The sequence below is a fragment of the Ascaphus truei genome, chromosome 12 (assembly GCF_040206685.1).
Source record: "Ascaphus truei isolate aAscTru1 chromosome 12, aAscTru1.hap1, whole genome shotgun sequence".
Taxonomy (NCBI): domain Eukaryota; kingdom Metazoa; phylum Chordata; class Amphibia; order Anura; family Ascaphidae; genus Ascaphus; species Ascaphus truei.
Window position 1 is genome coordinate 8,387,163 of NC_134494.1, and position 21,774 is coordinate 8,408,936.

Here is a 21,774-nt window from a genome sequence, read left to right on the forward strand (position 1 = left end):
GAATTATGCACATTTATAAGAATATTATTTAATAATATATATACTGTAATGTACTGTATGTATAATATATATATATATACTATATATATATATATATATATATATATATATATATATATATATATATATATATATATATATATATATATACAGTATACATAGTAATATTATTTTTCCGTCTTTATCTTGTTCCTCATTCCGTGTACAGTACAGTAGTTAATTGAGAGAGGAGAGGTTTTGTGTACATCAATACTGCTCTTTATATACTGTATATTTTACTGTACAAACAGATTAGACTGGACACAAAACCCCCACCTCCCCCCAGGCCACCCTTTTTTCCTGAAACGACAAGAAAACAAAAAATTAGTGCAGTTATGTGCGTACTGTATTATGGCATTATGTGATGTGTAGTACTACTGTAGATGGATGGTGCTGCTTTCTCTGGAAAGAAAAAAATTGAGCAGTTAGTAGGCAGTTACTGTACTACTGTCAAACTAGTCAATACTGGAACTACTGTATACTCTGACTACTGTTAAATACTATGTACTGTAACCTGATGGCTGGTGCTGCTCTCTCTGTAAAGAAAAAAACTGTAACTACTGTATACTCTGACTATTGGAAAAGAAAAAATCTGTGCCATACTTACCTGTATCATTATGTACTAACAATACTACAGCACAGTACTACTTTCCTGATGCTTGCCCATTACGCGCGATCACAATGGGCAACACAGTCGCAATATGGTCTATATATTTATTGCAGCGTTCCACGGTGAGTACATCGTTCCAAAAACTCATTATGCCTTTCAACAACTCGTCCTTTTTGGAGGGTTTCGCCACTTTCGGATAAGGTCCTTCAGCTGATGCCAGACCATTTCGATCGGATTGAAGTCTGGCGATCTGTCATTGGAAAAAAAGGACAATTAGTTTAAGAGATACAGTACACAGTAAAAACAGTGGGGAAAAAAATGAGACACGGTCTACTGCACTTACTCCGCTGGCGTCTTCACCCAGTTGATACCGCGCTCAAGGATATGCGCTGTTGACGCAGTGTGCTTCGGATCGTTGTCCTGGTAGAAGCGGTGACCATTGGGGAACTCGCGTGTGATATATTGTCTTGGAAGAAAGCTTTATTCATTATTCCTATAGCAAGAAAAGAAAAGTGCTCAAAAAACTGCACAATAGTTCAGTACAGTTCATACAGTAAGGTTACACTAGTAAAGTACAGTACATTAGGCTACATTATATTTGATATATTTTACCTTCAAAGATGACAATGCATCCTGGTCCACGCCTAGAGATGGCACCCCACACATGCAGCTTCATGGGGTGTTTTGGCCGCGGCTTCAAAGATATGCGGCCTTTTTTGTGGAATGCAAAGCTTGCAAATCTCTCCAGCGACACAGTAGACTCATCAGTGAAGATGCAATCCTGGAAAGTCTCCCCACTGTCGATACATGCCTGGGCCTTGACCACTCTTTTGATTTTGTTTGCATCCCGTATCATGGGGTATGCTCTGTAATGACAAAGATTAAATAATTTTAGCGGTACAGTACAGTTTCTTAAACAACACTTTTACCTCCTGTACTATCCAGTACTAACCTCACACGTCCATATTTCCATCCAATGCTGCGTCTCATCTTCTTTATGCTGCTCTCGGATACAGTCAGATTGTGCTTTTCCTGCAGAGTGTTTTTGACCCTTAATGCACTCTTCTCATCATTCTCCTCACTTATTTTGTCCACCAGAAGAGTTGTCTCCCTACAATGTTAAGAAAATATATTGTTTTATTAATATGCAGCAATATAACATTTATATATAAATATAAATATACAAAATATATATACTGTTGTACTATATATATACAAAATATATATATACTATTGTAATATAAATTTAAATATACAAAATATATATACTGTACTGATATAAATATAAATATACAAAATATATATACTGTTGTACTATATATATACAAAATATATATACTGTTGTAATATAAATATAAATATACAAAATATATATACTGTACTGATATAAATATAAATATACAAAATATATATACTGTTGTACTACAGTATATATACAAAATATATATACTGTTGTAATATAAATATATAAAATATATATACTGTACTGATATAAATATAAATATACAAAATATATATAATGTTGTAATATAAATATAAATATACAAAATATATATACTGTTGCAATATAAATCAACAGAAATAACAAAATTATTAGATTTAAATTAAAATTTATTTTATTTTAAAGTTGTATAAATATACTTACGCGTTAGTTACCCTTGGTGCCCTTTTGCGGTCTCTGTTTTTTCCGTGTGCATGATAGCTCATGGTGGTTGCTGGCACAACGATGCCAGAAGTAGCTAACCAGCGTTGGATAGCAGCAATTCGGTGTCCGCTCGTGTACATGTCCTTAATTCGCATGCTCAGCTCCTTGGAAATCTTTTTAACAGGCATTGCTGCGAGTAGAAAGAAATACAAACACAAGAATGTATATTCGATGTTTAGTCGATGTGTATTCAATGTGCAGTGAATCCACAAAATGGATGGTGTATTTATACGGTAATGACTCACATTAGAGTACGCCCACTTTCAACACCTGTACCTGGTCACCATGCATAAAAGGTTACACACTTTGCATAGCCCACCACTCGATGATCTTTATCTGAACTTGCCCTTGTCCAGATACTGGATTGTGCCACCTGCTTCCATGGAGCAACCCCGATTCTACGGACACAGGAACCCACTCGCCTCTGCCGTGCCTGTCAAGCAGAAAAAGCGAAAGGCGGTTGCCGTTTCCACGCCAAGGCAAAAGCGACAGGCTAAGAACAATAAAGAAAACCTTCTGCTGACCCCAAAGGCTAAGGGTTTTCATAGACGTCAGCCTTATTATGTCAAGAAGATATACGGTGATGTACTCTCGAAGCGAAACGATTGCCAGCCAACCCATCGAACCCGCAGACCACTTCCTCACATACGCTTCGACGACTCTGCCGCCGCTGTCCCGGAAATCTTCAGCCCGTCTTCTCCACCCCTCGTCCTTGACGCTGCCGCCGCCGCCCTCACGGAAACCCACAGGCCATCTTCTCCAGTTCTATCCGACGACGCTGCCTCTGAAATCCACGGGTCACTTTCTCCTTTGCTCTTAGACGACTCTGCTTCTCGCCCGGAAATCCACAGGTCACTTTCTCCATCCCTCTTCGACGACACTGCCACTTCTCCTCTACCGGATATCCACAGGTCACCTCCTCCACTCTTCTTCGATGTCGCTGCTGCTTCTCTCCTTGGAACCCCCATCTCATCCTCCGTTGCACCCATCCCCCCAGATGTTCACACGCCATGCACAAGAAGCAGCTCGTTACTCCGGAAGCTGAATGGGATAACTGTGGATCTCCCTGGGAATTCTATTGTGCTAGCAAAGATAGATCTGCTTCTGGATCTGCTTCTCGAGACAAAGCTAAATGTGGAGCAATGGATGCTACAAATGGATCAACAGATGATACATATGGATCAACGGGTGGATCGACGGATGGAGAAGATAGAGGCTGACATAGCGGGCATACATTATTTGCTAGGTGTTAATGCCCCTGTTTCCCCGATGCTGGAGCAGGGGGGTGACATGGATGTGATGAATGGGACCTTCGACCCCCTTCCATCACCAAGCGCACACCCTCCACCAGAAGATGTAGTGTACATGTATGCCGTTGAGGAGGACATGACAACCCCGTCAAGACCACGCCAGGAGACAACACGGCGACCAAGTCCGGAGGAAAGCTTCCTTCCAGACAACCTACCATCGCCCGTCGCCTCAAGCACACCCGCTCCCAAAAGACCTACATTCGCTTGCATCGATATGGTGCCCGACATCACCCTGTACGATCTGCCACCGGCGCTCAGGGAGAAGTATAGGGTGAAGAGTGCTGGTGCACCCACAAGTATGCCTTGTTACTTTTTAAGCACCATGTTCCCTACTCGTTGTACTGCGACTGGGCCTTCAAAGTGAACTACGCGTAACAAAGGCGCTTCCTGCCAATTTAAGAAAGAACATTCGGGATGAAATGCGGCGCTTTTATCCAATTACAGATCATGTAATGAAAGGCGTTCGAGACTGCATTAATGGCGTTTTGCACCATGCAAGGAATCGGCCATGGACGGACAATGTGGAGGACTTTCTGTAAGACCATACTGTTGTGCTGAACTGTATTGTACTCTACATGATTTGACCTGCTGTACATAAATAAAGTAGATGTTGTTGTGTGTTTTTTTACTTGTATTTATACAGAAATGTTTTAACTTGCTGTCCACACACACAGGACCTGCACAATTCCAGTCCCTGAGGGCCGCAAACAGGCATGGTTTTCAAGGTTGTCCTGAAAACCTGCCCTGTTGCTGCCCTCGAGGACTGTAGTGGTGCAGGTCTGACTGACAGTTTTGCACATCATCCCACTGTACTGTATATGTTTCTTTAATAAAGGAGATGTTTCGTTTGTATACTGTCTTTTATGAATAAAGTTTTTTTTGTAATCACAGGTAAGACCATACTGTTGTGCTGAACTGTATTGTACTCTACATGTTTTGACCTGCTGTACTTAAATAAAGGAGATGTTGTTGTGTGTTTTTTTTACATGTATTTATACAGAAATGTTTTAACTTGCTGCCCACACACACAGGACATGCACAATTCCAGTCCCTGGGGGCCGCAAACAGGCACGGTTTTCAAAGGTTACCCTGAAAACCCGCCCTGTTTGCTGCCCTCAAGGACTATACTGGTGCAGACTGTTTTGCACACCATCCCACTGTACAGTATATATTTTGACTTGTCGTTCTTTAATAAAGGAGATGTTGCGTTTTGCTTATTTTATGAATAAAGAATTTGTTTTTAAAACATGTGACTGTAAACCATACTGACTGACATAAATGTTTTCACAAATGTAGCAGTAAACCATACACCTGTTGATGGTTTGAATTGCTGTGCACTTAAAATGTTTCTACATTGTACAGTATTTGTAAATAAATGTTTTTGTACTTACTCCACCAATAAAAGAACGTTGATTTGTTTTACATTGTTCCATTTGCTTCTTTGCTACTGTAACAAAATACAGTTGTGAAGATTGAGATAATGTGAGTGGCTATCATCACCTCCATTTTGGCCTAAACCACCATTTTCTGAGTGTTTGCTATATGGATGTATATTTGTCTCATTCGTGAATGAATGAATGAACTGTGAATGTTTGAATCTGCAGAGTATCGCTCCTAGATATAACTAACCCTTTTTAATTCCTACAAGGCAGGCAAGAATTGAAATAGCATTCGTAAGCGATTAGACATTCCTGCTGATCTGAGTTCTTTCTTATCTGACAGATACAGTCACATACAGGGCTGGACAGAGTAACTCCCTTATGTCACAGGGTTGGGAGGCCCACATTATGGTAAATTATCGATAAGAATATAGCAATGTAAAGCATATTTAGGCATCAGCAAATATATATTTTTGCATGTCATCATATCATCATTTATCTATAAGCCAGCCCCCTTAAGGGGTGTATTACTCATTTTGAAATGTATAAAAATGTGATACTAAGCAATATGTTTTCAGAGGCCTGAGTTCTTTCTTTGAACTCTTGTCTCCCAAATTGTGCCTTGGTACAGATAAACTCATGTGTTACTGTTTGAACCCTGTATTTGACTCATTGATCTTATTTCTAAGCTTTCACACAGTGTTTCTAGAATGTCGAGGCATACTGCACTGTATACTGTAGGCATGCTCAGTATAAGAGTATTAAAAAAAAATAGAAGACACAAACTGTGCTGTACTGTATGTACTGGCACTGTATACTGTAGAAGACACATAATGTATGTGATACATGTAGAATAAATGCATAGTTTTTATTTTTTCGGGTTTATTACACAGTATACTGTACTGTATATAAAAAAGTATTGTACAGTATAATGTACGGCCGGAAAACATCAGCTTACTGTTTCAGGTACAGTATTCTATCCTAATCAAAACAACGGCCACTAAACTGTAGACTCCGGTACGTGGGTTTTTAAATCCGATTCAGCAGGCATTGTTACACAAAGCGATATTATCCATCGAAATCCCTCCATTAGCCGTTTTCTTTTCTGAGGAAAAACAAAAAGAAAAGTTTTACTGTAATGGTCAGCCCCCTAAAGAAGTTCCCAGCCAGTCCCACCACTAATTTTCTCGGAGGGCGTCTCCTGTTCACATGCGCATGCGCCTACCATCGATGTGATGACACGCATACTGTATGCGTTTCAAGAAGGTTCCAATGCGCATGCGCCTAGCGTTCCACCAATAGTTCAGTATCTGCAGTGCAGTACTGTAGAAGCCGCTCAGCCAATAATATTGCTTACAGGAGAATCGCTTGACTTTTGAATCGCACCGATATTGATACTGTATTGTCAAAATAAAAAAAACACAGAAAATAATACGGCAACAATACTCACCATAGAATTTCCCATTCAGCTGGCGCCGGCGCTGGTCCACTGCCAGTCCAGTGTTCTTGATCATCCACGTCGATAGTTTACAGCGGGATTAGTCCACCTGTAGTCAGCTGATGAGGCTGGAAATTGCTTTGGTACATTCCAGCTTGATCGAAACTGCACGCGAAATTCGACTCAGGCTCAGGGTTGTCACTGACGGCGGGACCGTCATTGGAAGCCGGTGCTGGTGCATTGCTTGGCAGTGACTGTCGTTTCTTAGTTGGTTTTAACATGACCCTTCGCCTTTTGCCGTCATCATGATCATAGATACAGCAAAAAGCCGGTGATACACACCAATACCCTCCAACAAATTGTGGCTCAATACAATAAAAACAAGTATCACTACATAACCTTTTCCTTATTGCACGTTTCCACGTATGAGGAGTTGGCGAAAATTTGTAAAAGTCATAGTTTTCGACAAAATACTGATAAATTTGAACAACTGTTGCCATCTTATCCTCTGTTGCATTAATCGCGGCCCATATCAAATACGCGTAACTTCTGTCGGGTTTTTGGAAAGCGGGCTGCACTTGAACACTCATGGCGGGCGGGTCTCTGGAGAATACTGTAACCGAAACTGGTCTTTGTCTTTCTTTAATATGAAAAGCCTAAATTGATACATTTTTGCAACCTCTTCCTTCAGTCTCAAGGCCAAGTTACAATAGCACACTGTGGTATCTTTTTTAAACGAAACACCTGCAAGTCGACACATTACTGAAGTGCATGCGCATTACAATTCATGAATATCTGCCATCTGGCGGACACGCGAAGAATTGCAACCTATTAAATCCGAACCATTCTCAATAAACGCAATCAACCGCGCGTCAGCCGCGCATGACCCGTGGCTGGGAACGCAAAATGAACGCGGCATGCGCCAGGTGAAGAGCGTCGCATTCCAGGAAAAAGCCAGGGAAAAAACGGCGATTTGTTAGAATAAAAGCTGCCGCAGCAGTAAGTTGAACTTGATGGACGGAAGTCTTTTTTCAACCTCATCTACTATGTAACTACGTATATGTAACTATGTACTTCAAAAAGTAGGTGTATAGTCTCCTATTCTGAGGCTAAAAAGACATCAGATCTAATGCAATCCGGAAGTTCTTATACCGGAAAGGATCCATGTGTTAAGGAAGATCTTCATCTCTATTATCCAGGCGCCATAAAGGTCTGTTTTTTAGAACATATTCTAACCGGTTGTCAGACAGCCAGCAGGACTTTTTAGGCTGCCTCTGGACCTCAAGTTACGGGACTTTATTCACTTAAGTATTGTATTTGTATATTATTTTGTATTGTGACACCAGCGCTATTTGCACTAACCAATTACCTATAGGTTGTACATACTGTTTTGTGATTGTGGTTATTGGAGATATACTAAATAGGTATACCGTTTCCCGTGTGGGGCTATCCCGCCAATACAGGGATCCTCACGGGTGAAGGCACTGGAGCAGCCACCCCAGGCTCCCCAAGCCAGAGGCTTAGGCCTCTTGTAAGCCTAATAGGTACAGTAGCACCATTACACCCCTAACACTCCTATCTCCCTGAGGAGGAGGGAAAGGGTGTTACAAAAGTATATTAATAAAATTTAAATTTGTGCTGACAAAATGTCGCTACCGTCCAGAATGGAGATTCATCAGTGGGCCCTGGCATGGCCAGAACCTCCCAACCGCATGGCAGCCATTGGCCACGTGCCAAAATTGACTCTCTCTTATGACATATGCCTGACCTTAATGCAACATCCAGGGTTTGCTAAAATCTAGGAGGTAGTGCGAATATCTGATTCCGATTTCGCCTTGGACACAGTGCTAATAGCCAGCAGTATAGACCTGGATGAGAAGAAGAGGCCCAAAGGTCTGCACCTCCACACCCCGGATGGGGGGTGCCCTCTAATATACCCATAGGCCGAGATCAAGAGGTAGGAGGATAGTTATGGGGGTGCAGATGGGAATGCCGGAGGGGATGATCCTCAATCACCACCGAATAGCCCCCGCCGGGGAAGGGGTACTCAAGGCCTTCTCTGGGGTGCTGCCCACCCCACTATGTGAGGAAGAATTCGAGGAGTGGAAAGATCACACTCTCCAGGCTCTAGGGGAGTGGACCTGCTCTGAGGCCTGAACGACTGAAAATCAATCTGCAAAGAGCATATCAGTTAGCAGAAGGGACCACTGCTAAGCTGAACAATAATAACAAAAGAAGATATGACTGCAAGGTACGTTATCGGGAGCTTCGACCTGGAGACAAGGTCCTTCTGAGAAATTTTGGAGGGCCAGGAAAACATAAACTGTCTGATCGATGAAGAGATAGTCCGTTTTAGGTGGATTCACAGCTACCTTGGATTTCGGTGTACCGAATAAAGGACTCTGAAGGAAGGATAAAAGTAACAATCTACTGCGCTTTCCTCAAGTCAGTGAGCCTGATCAATCAGATTCTTCTCCCAATGTGCAGGAGGTAATTGATGACGAACCTATCACTGGGCTAGCGATCTCATGCCTACTGCGTCTGATACTGCTACTCAAATTCTAAATCCTGAAAGCCCAGCATTCACCCCAAAGGGTGAAAATAACAATGACATTCACTCTATGAGAGGGCCAGGGCCTGGGCCTCAAGCCGCTGGAAACCACTCCGACCAAGAAAATGAAGAGGAGCTTTCAAGGTTAACAAATGTACCAGCTCTCGAATTGAGGAGGAGTCAAAGAACTATCTGCCCCCCAATTAGAATGGCGTATGAGTTCGATAGGACAACCCAACCATGAGTCTCAGTAGATGTCTAGGGACAGGTTTGCCACTATTATCACTGTCTTGACTGAGGTGTACAATGTCATTTAAGAAGTTCTGTGTAAAGTTGCGCTAGGCAGTATATTTTTCATTATATAAGTTTTTGCTATGAACATTATTTATTTATTTTATTTATTTATAAAATATTTTACCAGGAAGTAATACATTGAGAGTTACCTCTCGTTTTCAAGTATGTCCTGGGCACAGAGTAAAACAAATAATACATGGTTACAAGTACAGTTACATAAATGAACAGGGTATACATTATATACAAGACATTGCGTGCACAGTTAAAAAAAATATATATTATGAGCGTATGAAACAGTTACAGACCAGGTTAAAATGTGAGACAGCCTTAGATTTGAAAGAACTTAAACTGGTGGTGGATGTGAGAGTCTCTGGTAGGTTGTTCCAGTTTTGGGGTACACGGAAGGAGAAGGAGGAACGTCCGGATACTTTGTTGAGCCTTGGGACCATGAATAGTCTTTTGGAGTCTGATCTCAGGTGATAAGTGCTGCAAGTGGTAGGGGTGAGGAGCTTGTTCAGGTAGCTGGGTAGCTTGCCCATGAAGAATTTAAAGGCAAGACAGGAAAGGTGAACTTTGCGCCTAGACTCTAGTGTTGACCAATCTAGTTCTTTGAGCATTTCGCAGTGATGTGTGTTGAAGTTGCATTGGAGAACAAAACGACAAATTGAATTGTAGAGGGTGTCAAGTTTGCTAAGGTGGGTTTGAGGAGCCGAGCCATATATTATGTCTCCATAGTCAATAATTGGCATTAGCATCTGCTGTGCGATACGCTTTCTGACCAGGAGACCTAGGGAGGATTTGTTACAACATGGTTGTAAATATGTTTTTCTCATAAGGGGACGATGAGGTCTTTGCCCAGGGGAGAGTGTAGCAGGGTACCCTCCCTTGCCTCATCCCTGGCAGTGGTCCCGTCGCGTGGGAGGGTTTAGTGAGCTGTGTAGGCCATGTTGTGGTTGGCGCAGCCCCGTACATATGGACTGTGTGTAAAGCAGCAGCCATCTTCAGGTTGACGCTGCAGGAAGAGGAGGTCCTGTCGTTCAGGATTTCCAATGAGGACTGGAGGCGGCGTGCTCAGACCTGATGGAGCCGGCAAAGGAAGAGGTAATGTCCAGCGAGCTAGTCAAGACCCTGGACTAGGCCAGACCCATTCCCCGTAGGCCCCAGCTAGTTTTCCCTACACTGTAGTGGAGTATTGCAGGTCCGGCCAATAGTATGGGACTTGCCTCCTTAGTGTACGGACGATCCAGCTGAGCAGACATAACCACAGCGGAAGATTCCCCAGGCCTGGCAGAAATGACTGTGTGGTACAACCGGACATAAGGTGAGAAGGGATTGTGTCGGAGGCCCTGCATCGTGGGATCAAAGATGCGGCCTCACATATATCTGGGTGGGACTGTTCGGGTGGACCATTAGTTTTTAGGTGCCCAGGGCACCCTCAGTACTTTGGAGGAGAGGGGGTTACTGTGATTGTATGTATACTGTATTGCTGCGACTATGGGACCACATAGGGTTCTACATACTGTTTTGTGATTGTGGTTATTGGAGTTATACCAAACAGGTATACCGGTATCCTGCCAATGCAGAGATCCTCACGGGTGGAGGAGCTACACCAGCCACCCCAGGCTCCCCAAGTGCGAAGGCTTAGGCCTCTTGTAAGCCTAACAGGTAGCACCATTACACCCATAACATGCCTATCTCCCTGAGAAGGAGGGAAAGGGTGTTACATATATATACCGTATATATCTTTGGAGGAGGGGGGGAAAGCATTTAAGCACACACAGCTCCAGGAAAGGTAACAACTTTGGCAAGTCTCAGCACCTGTTTTGCAATCTATTAGTTGCCCATGATTGGGCTGCCATGATTGATTTTCCTTGTAATTTGGGGAAAGTTAAATGGGCTACAGATGATAAATGTACATCTGTAGCTGAAAAGAACCTTATGATTCATTTTAACATGTCAAGATGACAAAAACATGAAGTGGGTTGGTTTTCAAAGTCTCAAAACTGGGGCAAAACAAATCTCATAATAAACAATAAGAATTGTTGATCTGATAAATGTTGTTTGCTCAATGTTTTGTTTGCTCAATGTTTTGCCCTGGTTTTGCAGCCAATATACTTTAGTATATGATCCTTATAGGTGTTCATATGTCAGGGTTTTCAAATTGCAAACAGGCACCCCCAAAACTGCATAAAGGACTACACCACAATGAAAATCATGTTACTGTACATTTTTGATTATGAAATATATCTTAAAACATTGAATAGGATTTTTTGAGAATTATGCTTTGATGATATTAATGCACTGCCAACTTTTAAAACAACTACATCCAAAGTACATTCTATCATTTATATTTTATAAATATTGATAATTATCGGCAATAAATAGGCAGTGTATTATACTGTATAACATGTATGCTCTTCATAGTTCTTACCTTCCAGTATATGTATACTGTTCCATGTCCATGAGGGTTTTACGATCTGGACTTTCTTCATAATTTTTGCATCCAATACATTTACAGGTAGAAGAGCACATTATTTTAGCCTACGGAAAAAAAAGGTAAACACATTATACTACAATTAAGAGCATCATATTTTATGATTCTGTGTAAAACTGTGAGGAAGACTATGCATTTTAACACCTTTTGCATTGTATTTGTGCTTTGCCTATTCAATCCCTTATCCACTGTACTGTATCTGTACCTGATTCAGGGTATTTATCAAGAAATACAAAAAAAATAATGCAACCAATAGTGACACAAAACCTATGCTACATAACTCAACATCAAAGTTTCTCAGTGTTGTATTTGAACATTATTTCGGATCTTTTGCATATTTTCACTTCTTGAATTAAAATGATCTTTTATACCATTAATTATTGATTAAATAAAATATTCAAACTGTGATAATGTACAGTACAGTATAATGAAACAAATCCTAGAATCATACTTTTTTCAAGACTTTATTAAAGTGTTTTGTTTCAAATCTGCTATGCACGCTAATGTGGATCTGAAAATGGTACTTTTATAACTGTACCATAAGGCATACTGTATGTAGATTACAATATTATTTGAATAAAAGTCACATACAGTAAACACGGAATCCTACATTTGTAATGCTCCAAAATCCTCTTTTTCTCTCTATACAGTAACACACCCTAAAGGAACAAACTAAATAATGGTTACTCCATAGAGGAGAAATGATAAAGACATTGGCAATGCAATTAGCCATGCTACACAAATGTAATAATTAATGTTACTTGATTGACAAAACATTTGTGAAAACTCTTATTTAAACAGCAATATGAAAAAGAGCTCACACTAGCAATCTATTTACTACAGTAATGTACTCAATCTTAGTACAAAACTGGAGCAAAACTAGTGTACTGTAAAAAGCAGCACAATATTTTTCAAAGGAAACAAATCAACTTGAATGGATAAACCTTCACACAGGTTTTGCAACAGTTGTGCAGCTGTGAGACTTTAGTAAATAACAATTTAAGTCATATTACTGAACTATTACACTTTTTATGCCTGCATAATGAGTTTTTCTAATATTCACAGGGTATTTAATACGTAGTGCTATCAAGTACAGTAAGTGTTATGGTTGTAAAACCTTTTTGAAAGTCTATTGTGGTGGGCTAATTTCCTGGCTACAGCTTGTATGAATGTGTGTACTGTATGTACTGTATGTATGTCTTAATTTATATAGCGCCATTATTGTACATAGCACTTAAAAGCAGTAATACACGTGACATAGTCATATAAATAACAAATAATACAAATACCACATAATGGAAAGAAGAGCTTCAGACATAAAAGAAACATTTAGGAAAAGGAGTCCCTACTCCAAAGAGCTTACAATATAATTGGTAGGTAGCAAGGAGGTACAGTGAAGGTAGGAAGGTGTTCTAGTAAGTGCGTCTGCAAGGGCCAAGGTTTATGTAGGAGGTGTAAAGTATCAGGCACGGAGCTACTCATATGCTTTATTAAGCAGGCGTGTTTTAAGGTGGGTCTTAAAGTTGGATAGAGAGGGTGCTAGTTGGATATTGAGGGGAAGGGCATTCCAGAGGTCTGGGGTAGTCAGAGTAGCCCTGTGTAGTTTTGGGGTTATACAGTGGCGGCCACCCTGAGTCTAAATCGGCTAGATCCGCGGCTCTCAGATAATCCCGGTCAGATGCGTTTTTTTTTTGTCCGGAGTGAATTGCGTTATTTTAGCGCTCGTGATATTAGCATTTTATTCTCGCTGTCTGCAATACTGCAATGCCGTGTAAAAACTCAGGGGGACGTTTGCAAGCTGTTGCAAAGTCTAATACCTTCGCGGTTCAACCTACGTCAGTACACAGTCTGTGTGTGCGCGCGCAGTAATTGTAAATTTGCATATTTACATTATACATGCATTTGCAGTGCTGTACTGTACAGTATGTCTCATTTGAAAATTGTTGAAACGCATAGGCATGTACAGTACTGTAACAGTGTCACATTTCGGCATATAGTACAGCGCTCTCCCCTCGCTCAGAATAATTAACTGCACTGCAGTGTATTTCAACTTCTTATCTTCTCTACAATGCAGTACATCTCTCCCACACCATTCCTTTGAACGTGTGTCTGTCTGGTTTCAATCACATTCCTGCTTGAAAGCAGGTGATTACTGCGCATGCGCCTGTAACTTCGCCCACCACTGCTTGCTTGAGTGAGTGACCAAAAAAAAAAATTATTCTAATTTTTTAATTGTTATTTTCTCCACAAGCCTGCAAAAAACATCTTGATATTACGATATTCAATCTGTGCTGTAGCTTTTGACTGCGACCCTGTGCGTTTGACTGCACATGGTTGATTTGTGTGCTTTTTACGTACTGTATTTGGGGGTGCAGGGATCAAATTATTATGATGAACTGCTTTTTGAAATTATGTCATTTATTTGAACTGCTGCACAGCTAATCCTTCATACAGCCCCCTCCCCCACGCACACACACAAGGCTCGCTCAAGGTTTTGAAACTCTTATCGGCAGACACCTCCACAGAGTCATTAATTTTCTGAAGATTGTCATTGTGTTTTTAATCCGTCCCTAGCAGAGCGTCAGTCATCTCACTGCGCCTGCGTGTAATCCTCTTTGAGATGGGAGCTAGCTGATTATTGCGCATGACTTACCCAACCCCCCCCCCCCCCCTCCAACCCTTTGAGGCTTTGTTTGCGGTAACGCTTTGGAAAAATCCCTTCTCGAATTTGATATGTAAATCTAATTTGCACAGCATTGTGAGAATTGAGAGTTAAAAAAAACATTAACTGATTCATGTTGTTTTGTCATTCATTCTTTTTCTTTGGTGTACTGTAGGTGTGGGGGGGTTGTTGTCAATGATTATGATTTGCAGTAATGTAAAGAAATATTTATTTTATTTTATCAGGAACCAAAAAATACAAATATAAAAATAATCATGAATAATACATAATGCAGTCTTTATTAAGTTCTTCTGGCAGATTGAAATTGAGGGCCGGTGGATAAACATGAATAATGCACATTGATAATAATATCATTTAATAATATATAATTTATAATATATATATAGTAATATAATTTCTTCCGTCTTTATCTTCTTCCTCATTCTGTGTACAGTACAGTAGTTCATTGAGAGAGGAGAGGTTTTGTGTACACAATTACTGCTGTTTAAATACTGTACATTGACTGTACAAACAGTTCAGACTGTACACACTACCCCATATCTCCCAGTCCATCCTTTTTTCCTGAAAAGACAAGAAAATAAAAAATTAGTGCAGTTATGTGCGTACTGTATTATGGCATTGTGTGATGTCTAGTACTGTTAAACTTGTCTATACTGGAACTACTGTATACTGTGACTACTGTTAAATACTTTGCAACCAGATGGCTGGTGCTGCTCTCTCTGGAAAGAAAAATATTGAGCAGTTAGGTGCATACTGTATTATGGCATTGTGTACTGTATAGCTACTCCATATTGGACTACAGTATGCAGTTAGTACTGTCAAACTAGTCTATACTGGAACTACTGTATACTCTGACTACTAGGAAAGAAAAAATCTGTGCCATACTTACCTGTATCATACTGTACTTACAATACTACAGTACAGTACAGAACTATACCATACTACCTTCCTGATGCTTGCCCATTACGCGCGATCACAATGGGCAACGCAGTCGCAATATGGTCAATATATTTATTGCAGCGTTCCACGGTGAGTACATTGTTCCAAAAACTCAGTATGCCTTTCGCCAACTCATCCTTTTTGGAGGTTTCACCACTTTCCGGATATGGTCCTTCAGCTGATGCCAGACCATTTCGATCGGATTGAAGTCTGGCGATCTGTCATTGGAAAAAAAGGACAATTAGTTTACGAGATACAGTACACAGTAAAAACAGTGGGGAAAAAATGAGACACGGTTACCGCACTTACTCCGCTGGCGTCTTCACCCAGTTGAAACCGCGCTCAAGGATATGCGCTGTTGACGCGGTGTGCTTCGGATTGTTGTCATGGTAGAAACGATGACCATCCGGGAACTCACGCGTGATGTATTCCACAATCTCAGGCACAATTTTGTCTTGGAAGAAAGCTTTATTCATGATTCCTATAACAAGAAATCAAAAATTCCTCAAAAAACTGCACACTAGTACAGTACAGTGCATAAGGCTCAATTATATTTTATATATTTTACCTTCAAAGATGACAATGCATCCTGGTCCACGCCTAGAGATGGCACCCCACACATGCATCTTCACTGGGTGTTTTGGCCGCGGCTTCATAGATATGCGACCTTTTTTGTGGAATGCAAAGGTGGCAAATCTCTCCAGCGATACAGTAGACTCGTCAGTGAAGATGCAATCCTGGAAAGTTTCTCCACTGTCGATCCATGCCTGGGCCTGGACCACTCTCTTGATTTTGTTTGCGTCCCTTATCATGGGGTACGCTCTGTAATGACAAGGAATAAATTAATGTTTGCGGTACAGTACAGTTTCTTAAATAACACTTTTACCTCCTGTACTGTCCAGTACTAACCTCACACATTCATATTTCCATCAAATTCTGCGTCTCATCTTCTTTATGCTGGTCTCGGATACAGTCAGATTGTGATTTTCCTGCAGAGTGTATTTGACTCTTTATGCACTCTTTTCATCATTCTCCTCACTTATTTTGTCGACCAGAAGAGTTGTTTCCCTACAATGTACCGAAAAACAAACCAGTAAGTTACAGTGCAGAAGGCCACAAGCACAGCACATCATTTGGTGTACAAATACAGTAGTATACAATGAGATATTGTTCTATAAATATGCAGCAATATAAAAAATATATATACTGTTGCTATACTGTATAAATATACCGAAATAACTATAAAATTAGATACATTAGATCTACAGTACACAATATATTGTTCTATAAATATGCAGCAATATAAAAAACATATATACTGTTGTAATATAAATATACCGAAATAACTAAAATATTAGATACAGTAGATCTACAGTACACAATATATTGTTCTATTAATATGCAGCAATATAAAACATATACATACTGCACCGACACACTTTATTCGAGCAAATACCCGGTATGTACCTGGCAGATACCTGGAATGCGCCGCTCCTCACCTCTGGCAAGCCCCGTTGCATTTGCCTTCCCAGCCTGGGTTCATGCCTGGCTGATGGGCGGCTGATCTGTTAAATGATAATGATTAGGATTTAATAGGCTGCAATGCTTCGCGTGTCTACCAGATGGCATAAATTCATGAATTGTAATGCAGTATATATATATGTACTGTGCAGTATTGCAGCCAGCGGGAATAAAATGCTTCAATCCCTGCCGGAAAATAACTCAATGCACTCGGGCAGAAAACAGTCACAAACCTCAATACACCCGGGTATACCAGAATTCGTGGGACTAGCCAAGCTCGAATAAAGTGTGTCGCCAGTGTATACTGTTGTAATATAAATATACCGAAATAACTAAAATATTAGATACAGTAGATCTACAGTACACAATATATTGTTTTATTAATAAGCAGCAATATAAAAAATAAACATATACCGTTGCTATACTGTATAAATATACCGAACTAACTATAAAATTAGATACAGTAGATCTACAGTACACTATTACAGTACACTAGTAGATCTACAGTACAAAATTTTATAAAAAAAAAAAAATTAGTTATATAAATATAGAAAAAAAGAATTACCGGCGCCTAAGAAGTTCATTGAATAAATGTCAATCAAATAAAAGTCCAAACCATTCAGTGGAGAATCCCAAAAGTGTCCCTAAGTGAATAGGCAGTGAAGGGGTGAACAGACGGCTCTCACCATGCAGCAGTGCAATATGTGGAGAAAAGACAACAAAACAAATTATGGTGCAGTATGCCAATCAATGTTGACAAAGGGCATTCAGGACTAACAACACAAAACAGACATAATACACAGACAAAACAACACCAGCAAGGCTATAAACTTAACACAAAGCTATTTAATAACAACACATAATGCTGGGTATCCGGAGGGTACAGGGAATAGCACCAAGCTCCAGAGGGGTAAAAGTGAAACCCTACTTACAGGACAATAGAAGGAAACAGGCAATACAGATGTAAATCGCACTGATGCTCCTTAGTAGTGGTAATCGGAGCTCCTTTCCAAGAGTTCTCTCGTGTTCGGGGTGGATTGTATGTCGCTGGAAAGCGGAACTTCCGGTCGGCTGTGACGTCACACACCGCGGGGCTTCCTGGAACGATGCTCCTCTCTCTTTCCTCCCCCCTTACGACCTGATCAACTGCTACACAGTGTCCTCCTTAACCATAAACAGCTCTAAAACAAGAGAATAACTTCCAAACGCGTTTCATGCGCATGCGCGCACTTCTTCAGGGGTTTTGATATACTTACGCGTTAGTTACCGTTGGTGTCCTTTTGCGTTCTCTGCTTTTTACGTGTGCATGATAGCTCACGGTGGTTGCTGGCACAACGATGCCAGAAGTAGCTAACCAGCGTTGGATAGCAGCAATTCGGTGTCCGCTCGTGTACATCTCCTTAATTCGCATGCTGAGCTCCTTTGAAATCTTTTTAACAGGCATTGCTGCGAGTAGAAAGAAATACAAACACAAGAATGTGTGTTCGATGTTTAGTCGATGTGTATTCAATGTGCAGTGAATCCACAAAATGGATGGTGTATTTATACGTTAATGACTCACATTTGCGTACGCCCACTTTCAACACCTGTACCTGATCGCCATGCATAAAAGGTTACACACTTTGCATAGCCCACCACTCGATGATCTTTATCTGAACTTGCCCTTGTCCAGATACTGCATTGTGCCATCTGCTTCCATGGATCAACCTCGATTCTACGGACGCAGGAAGCCACACGCCTCTGCCGTGCCTGTCACACAGAAAAAGCGAAAGGCGGCAGCCGTTTCCACGCCAAGGCCAAAGCGACAAGCTAAGGCCAATAAAGAAAACCTTCTGCTGACTCCAAAGGCTAATGGTTTTAATAGACGTCAGCCTTATTATGTCAAGAAGAAATATGGTGATGTACACTCAACGCAAAACAAATGGCAGCCAACCCATTGAACCCGCAGACCACTTTCTCCCATACGCTTCGACGATTCTGCCGCCACTCTCCCGGAAATCTTCAGCCCATCTTCTCCACTACTCGTCCTCAACGCTGCCGCCGCCCTCCCGGAAACCCACAGGTCATCTTCGACAGTGCTCTTTGACGACGCTGCCGCTGGTGCCTCTGAAATCCACGGGTCACTTTCTCCTTTGCGCTTAGACGACTCTGCCGCTTCTCGCCCGGAAATCCAGAGGTCACGTTCTCCATCCCTCTTCGACGACACTGCCGCTTCTCCTCTCCCGGATATCCACAGGTCACATCCTTCACCCTTCTTCGACGACGCTGCCTCTTCTCACCTTGAAACCCCAATCTTATCCTCCGTAGCACCCATCCACCCAGATGTCCACAGAACGCCATGCACAAGAAGCAGCTCGTTAGACCGGATGCTGAATGGGATAAGTGTGGATATCCCCGGGAACTCTATTGTGCTGGCAAAGATAGATCTGCTTCTGGAGACCATGCTAAATATGGAACAATGGATGCTAAATATGGATCAACGGATGGATCGACGGATGGAGAAGATAGAGGCTGACATAGCGGGGATACATAATTTGCTCGGTGTTCATTCCCCTGTATCCCCGACGCCGAAGCAGGAGGGTGGCATGGATGTGATGGATTTGAGCATCGACCACCTTTCATCACCAAGCGCACCCCCTCCACCAGAAGATTTTGTGTACATGTATGCCTTTGAGGAGGAGGATAACATGACAACCCCATCAAGACAACGCCAGAAGACAACACGGTGACCAAGACAGGAGGAAAGCTTCCTCCCATCAACTTACCCTCGCCCGCCGCCACAAGCACACCCGCTCACAGAAGAACACCCGCTTCCAGAACCCAACCTACATTCGCTTGCATCGATACCGTGCCCGACATCATCCTGCGCAATCTGCCATCGGCACTCAGGGAGAAGTATAGGGTGATGAGTGCTGGTGTACCCCACAAGTATGCCTTGTTAATTTTTAAGCACCACGTATCCTACTTGAGGTACTGCGAGTGGGCCTTCAAAGTTAACTACGAAGGAAATCGCGAAAAAAAGGCGCTTCCTGAAAATTTAAGAAAGACCATTCTTGATGAATTGCAGCGTTTTTTTGCAATTACAGATCCTGTAATGAAAGGCGTTCGAGACAGCATCAATGGCATTTTGCGCCATGCAAGGCATCGGCCATGGAAGGACAATCTGGTGGGGTACACATTTGCGTGAGTGTTCAACTATTGTAAATGTTTGGTTAATGTTTTGTTCCAGTCCCCGAGGGCCGCAAACAGGCCGGTTTTCAAGGTTGTCCTGAAAACCGGGCCTGTTTGCGGCCCTCGAGGACTGGAGTGGTACAGGCCTGACTGACTGTTCTGCATACCATCCCACTGTAAATGTTTTGACCTGCTGTACTTAAATAAAGGAGATGTTTTCTTTTGTATGTTTTATGAATAAAGATTTTTTTTTAATAACAGGTAAGACCATTCTGTTGTGCTGTACTGTACATGTTTTGACCTGCTGTACTTAAATAAAGGAGATGTTTTGTTTTGTATATTTTATGAATAAAGATTTTATTTTTAATAACAGGTAAGACCATTCTGTTGTGCTGTACTGTACATGTTTTGACCTGCTGTACTTAAATAAAAGAGATGTTGTGTGTTTTTACTTGTATTAATAAATAAATGTTTTTATACACTGTACACAAGACCTGCACAATTCCAGTCCCCGAGGGCAACAAACAGGCCCGGTTTCATAAGGTTGTCCTGAAAACCGGACCTGTTTGCCGCCCTTGAGGACTGGAGTGGTGCAGGCCTGACTGACTGCTGTAAATGTTTGACCTGCTGTACTTAAATAAAGGAGATGTTGCATTTTGTATATTTTATGAATAAAGAGTTTTTTTTAATAACAGGTGCTGTAAATGTTTTTACTTTCTGTACATAAATGTTTTCACTAGCAGTAAACCATACACCTGTTGATGTTTTGAATTGCTGTGCACTTAAATTTTTTTACATTGTACAGTATTTGTAAATAAATGTTTTTGTACTTACTCCGCCAATAAAAGAACATGTTGATTTGTTTTAAATTGTTCCATTGGCTCCTTTGATACTGTAACAAAATACAGTGTTTCTAGAATGTACACTACTGTCCAGGCATACTGTACTGTATACTGTAGGCATGCTCAGTACTGCACATCACAAGAGTATTAAAAAAATAGAAGACACATACTGTACTGTACAGTATGTACTGGTACTGTATAGAAGACACATAATGTATGTACTGTAATACATGTAGAATAAATGCATACTTTTTATTTTTTGGGGTTTATTACACAGTATATATAAAAAAGTACTGTATTGTATACTGTATGGTCGGAAAACATCAGCATACTGTTTCAGGTATTCTATCCTAATCAATAACAACGGCCACTAAACTCTAGACTCCGGTACGTGGTTTTTAAATCCGATTCAGCAATGTGCAGGCATTGTTACACAAAGCGATATTATCCATCGAAATCCCTCCATTTGCCGTTCGTTTTCTTTTCTGAGGAAAAACAAAAAGAAAAGTTTTACTGTAATGGTCAATCCCCTAAAGAAGTTCCCAGTCAGTCCCACCACAATTTTCTCGGGGGGCGTCACCTGTTCACATGCGCATGCGCATTCCGTCGATGTGATGACACACATATGCGTTTCAAGAAGGTTCCAATGCGCATGCGCCTAGCTTTTCACCAATTGTGCAGTATCTACTGTAGAAGCCGCTCTCATCCAATGATATTGCTTACAGGAGAATCGCTTGACTTTTGAATCGCACCGATATTGATATTTTCAAAATAAAAAAATACAGCAACATTACTCAC

The 21,774-nt window shown here is 41.1% G+C and overlaps 1 protein-coding gene across 4 annotated transcripts in view; it reads right to left on the reverse strand.

Moving 5' to 3' along the window:
- LOC142463887 (tesmin-like) overlaps nucleotides 1–21,774 on the reverse strand; it is a 365,821-nt gene that overhangs the window by 24,310 nt on the left and 319,737 nt on the right. For 3 of the 4 annotated variants that reach the window (XM_075566708.1, XM_075566710.1, XM_075566707.1), the window contains one exon: nucleotides 11,758–11,867. In XM_075566708.1, coding sequence (XP_075422823.1) covers nucleotides 11,758–11,867 — 110 coding nt within the window. Of the gene's footprint in view, nucleotides 1–5,934; nucleotides 6,149–11,757; nucleotides 11,868–21,774 lie in introns of those variants that run through there. The other variant, XM_075566709.1, reaches the window with a different exon arrangement.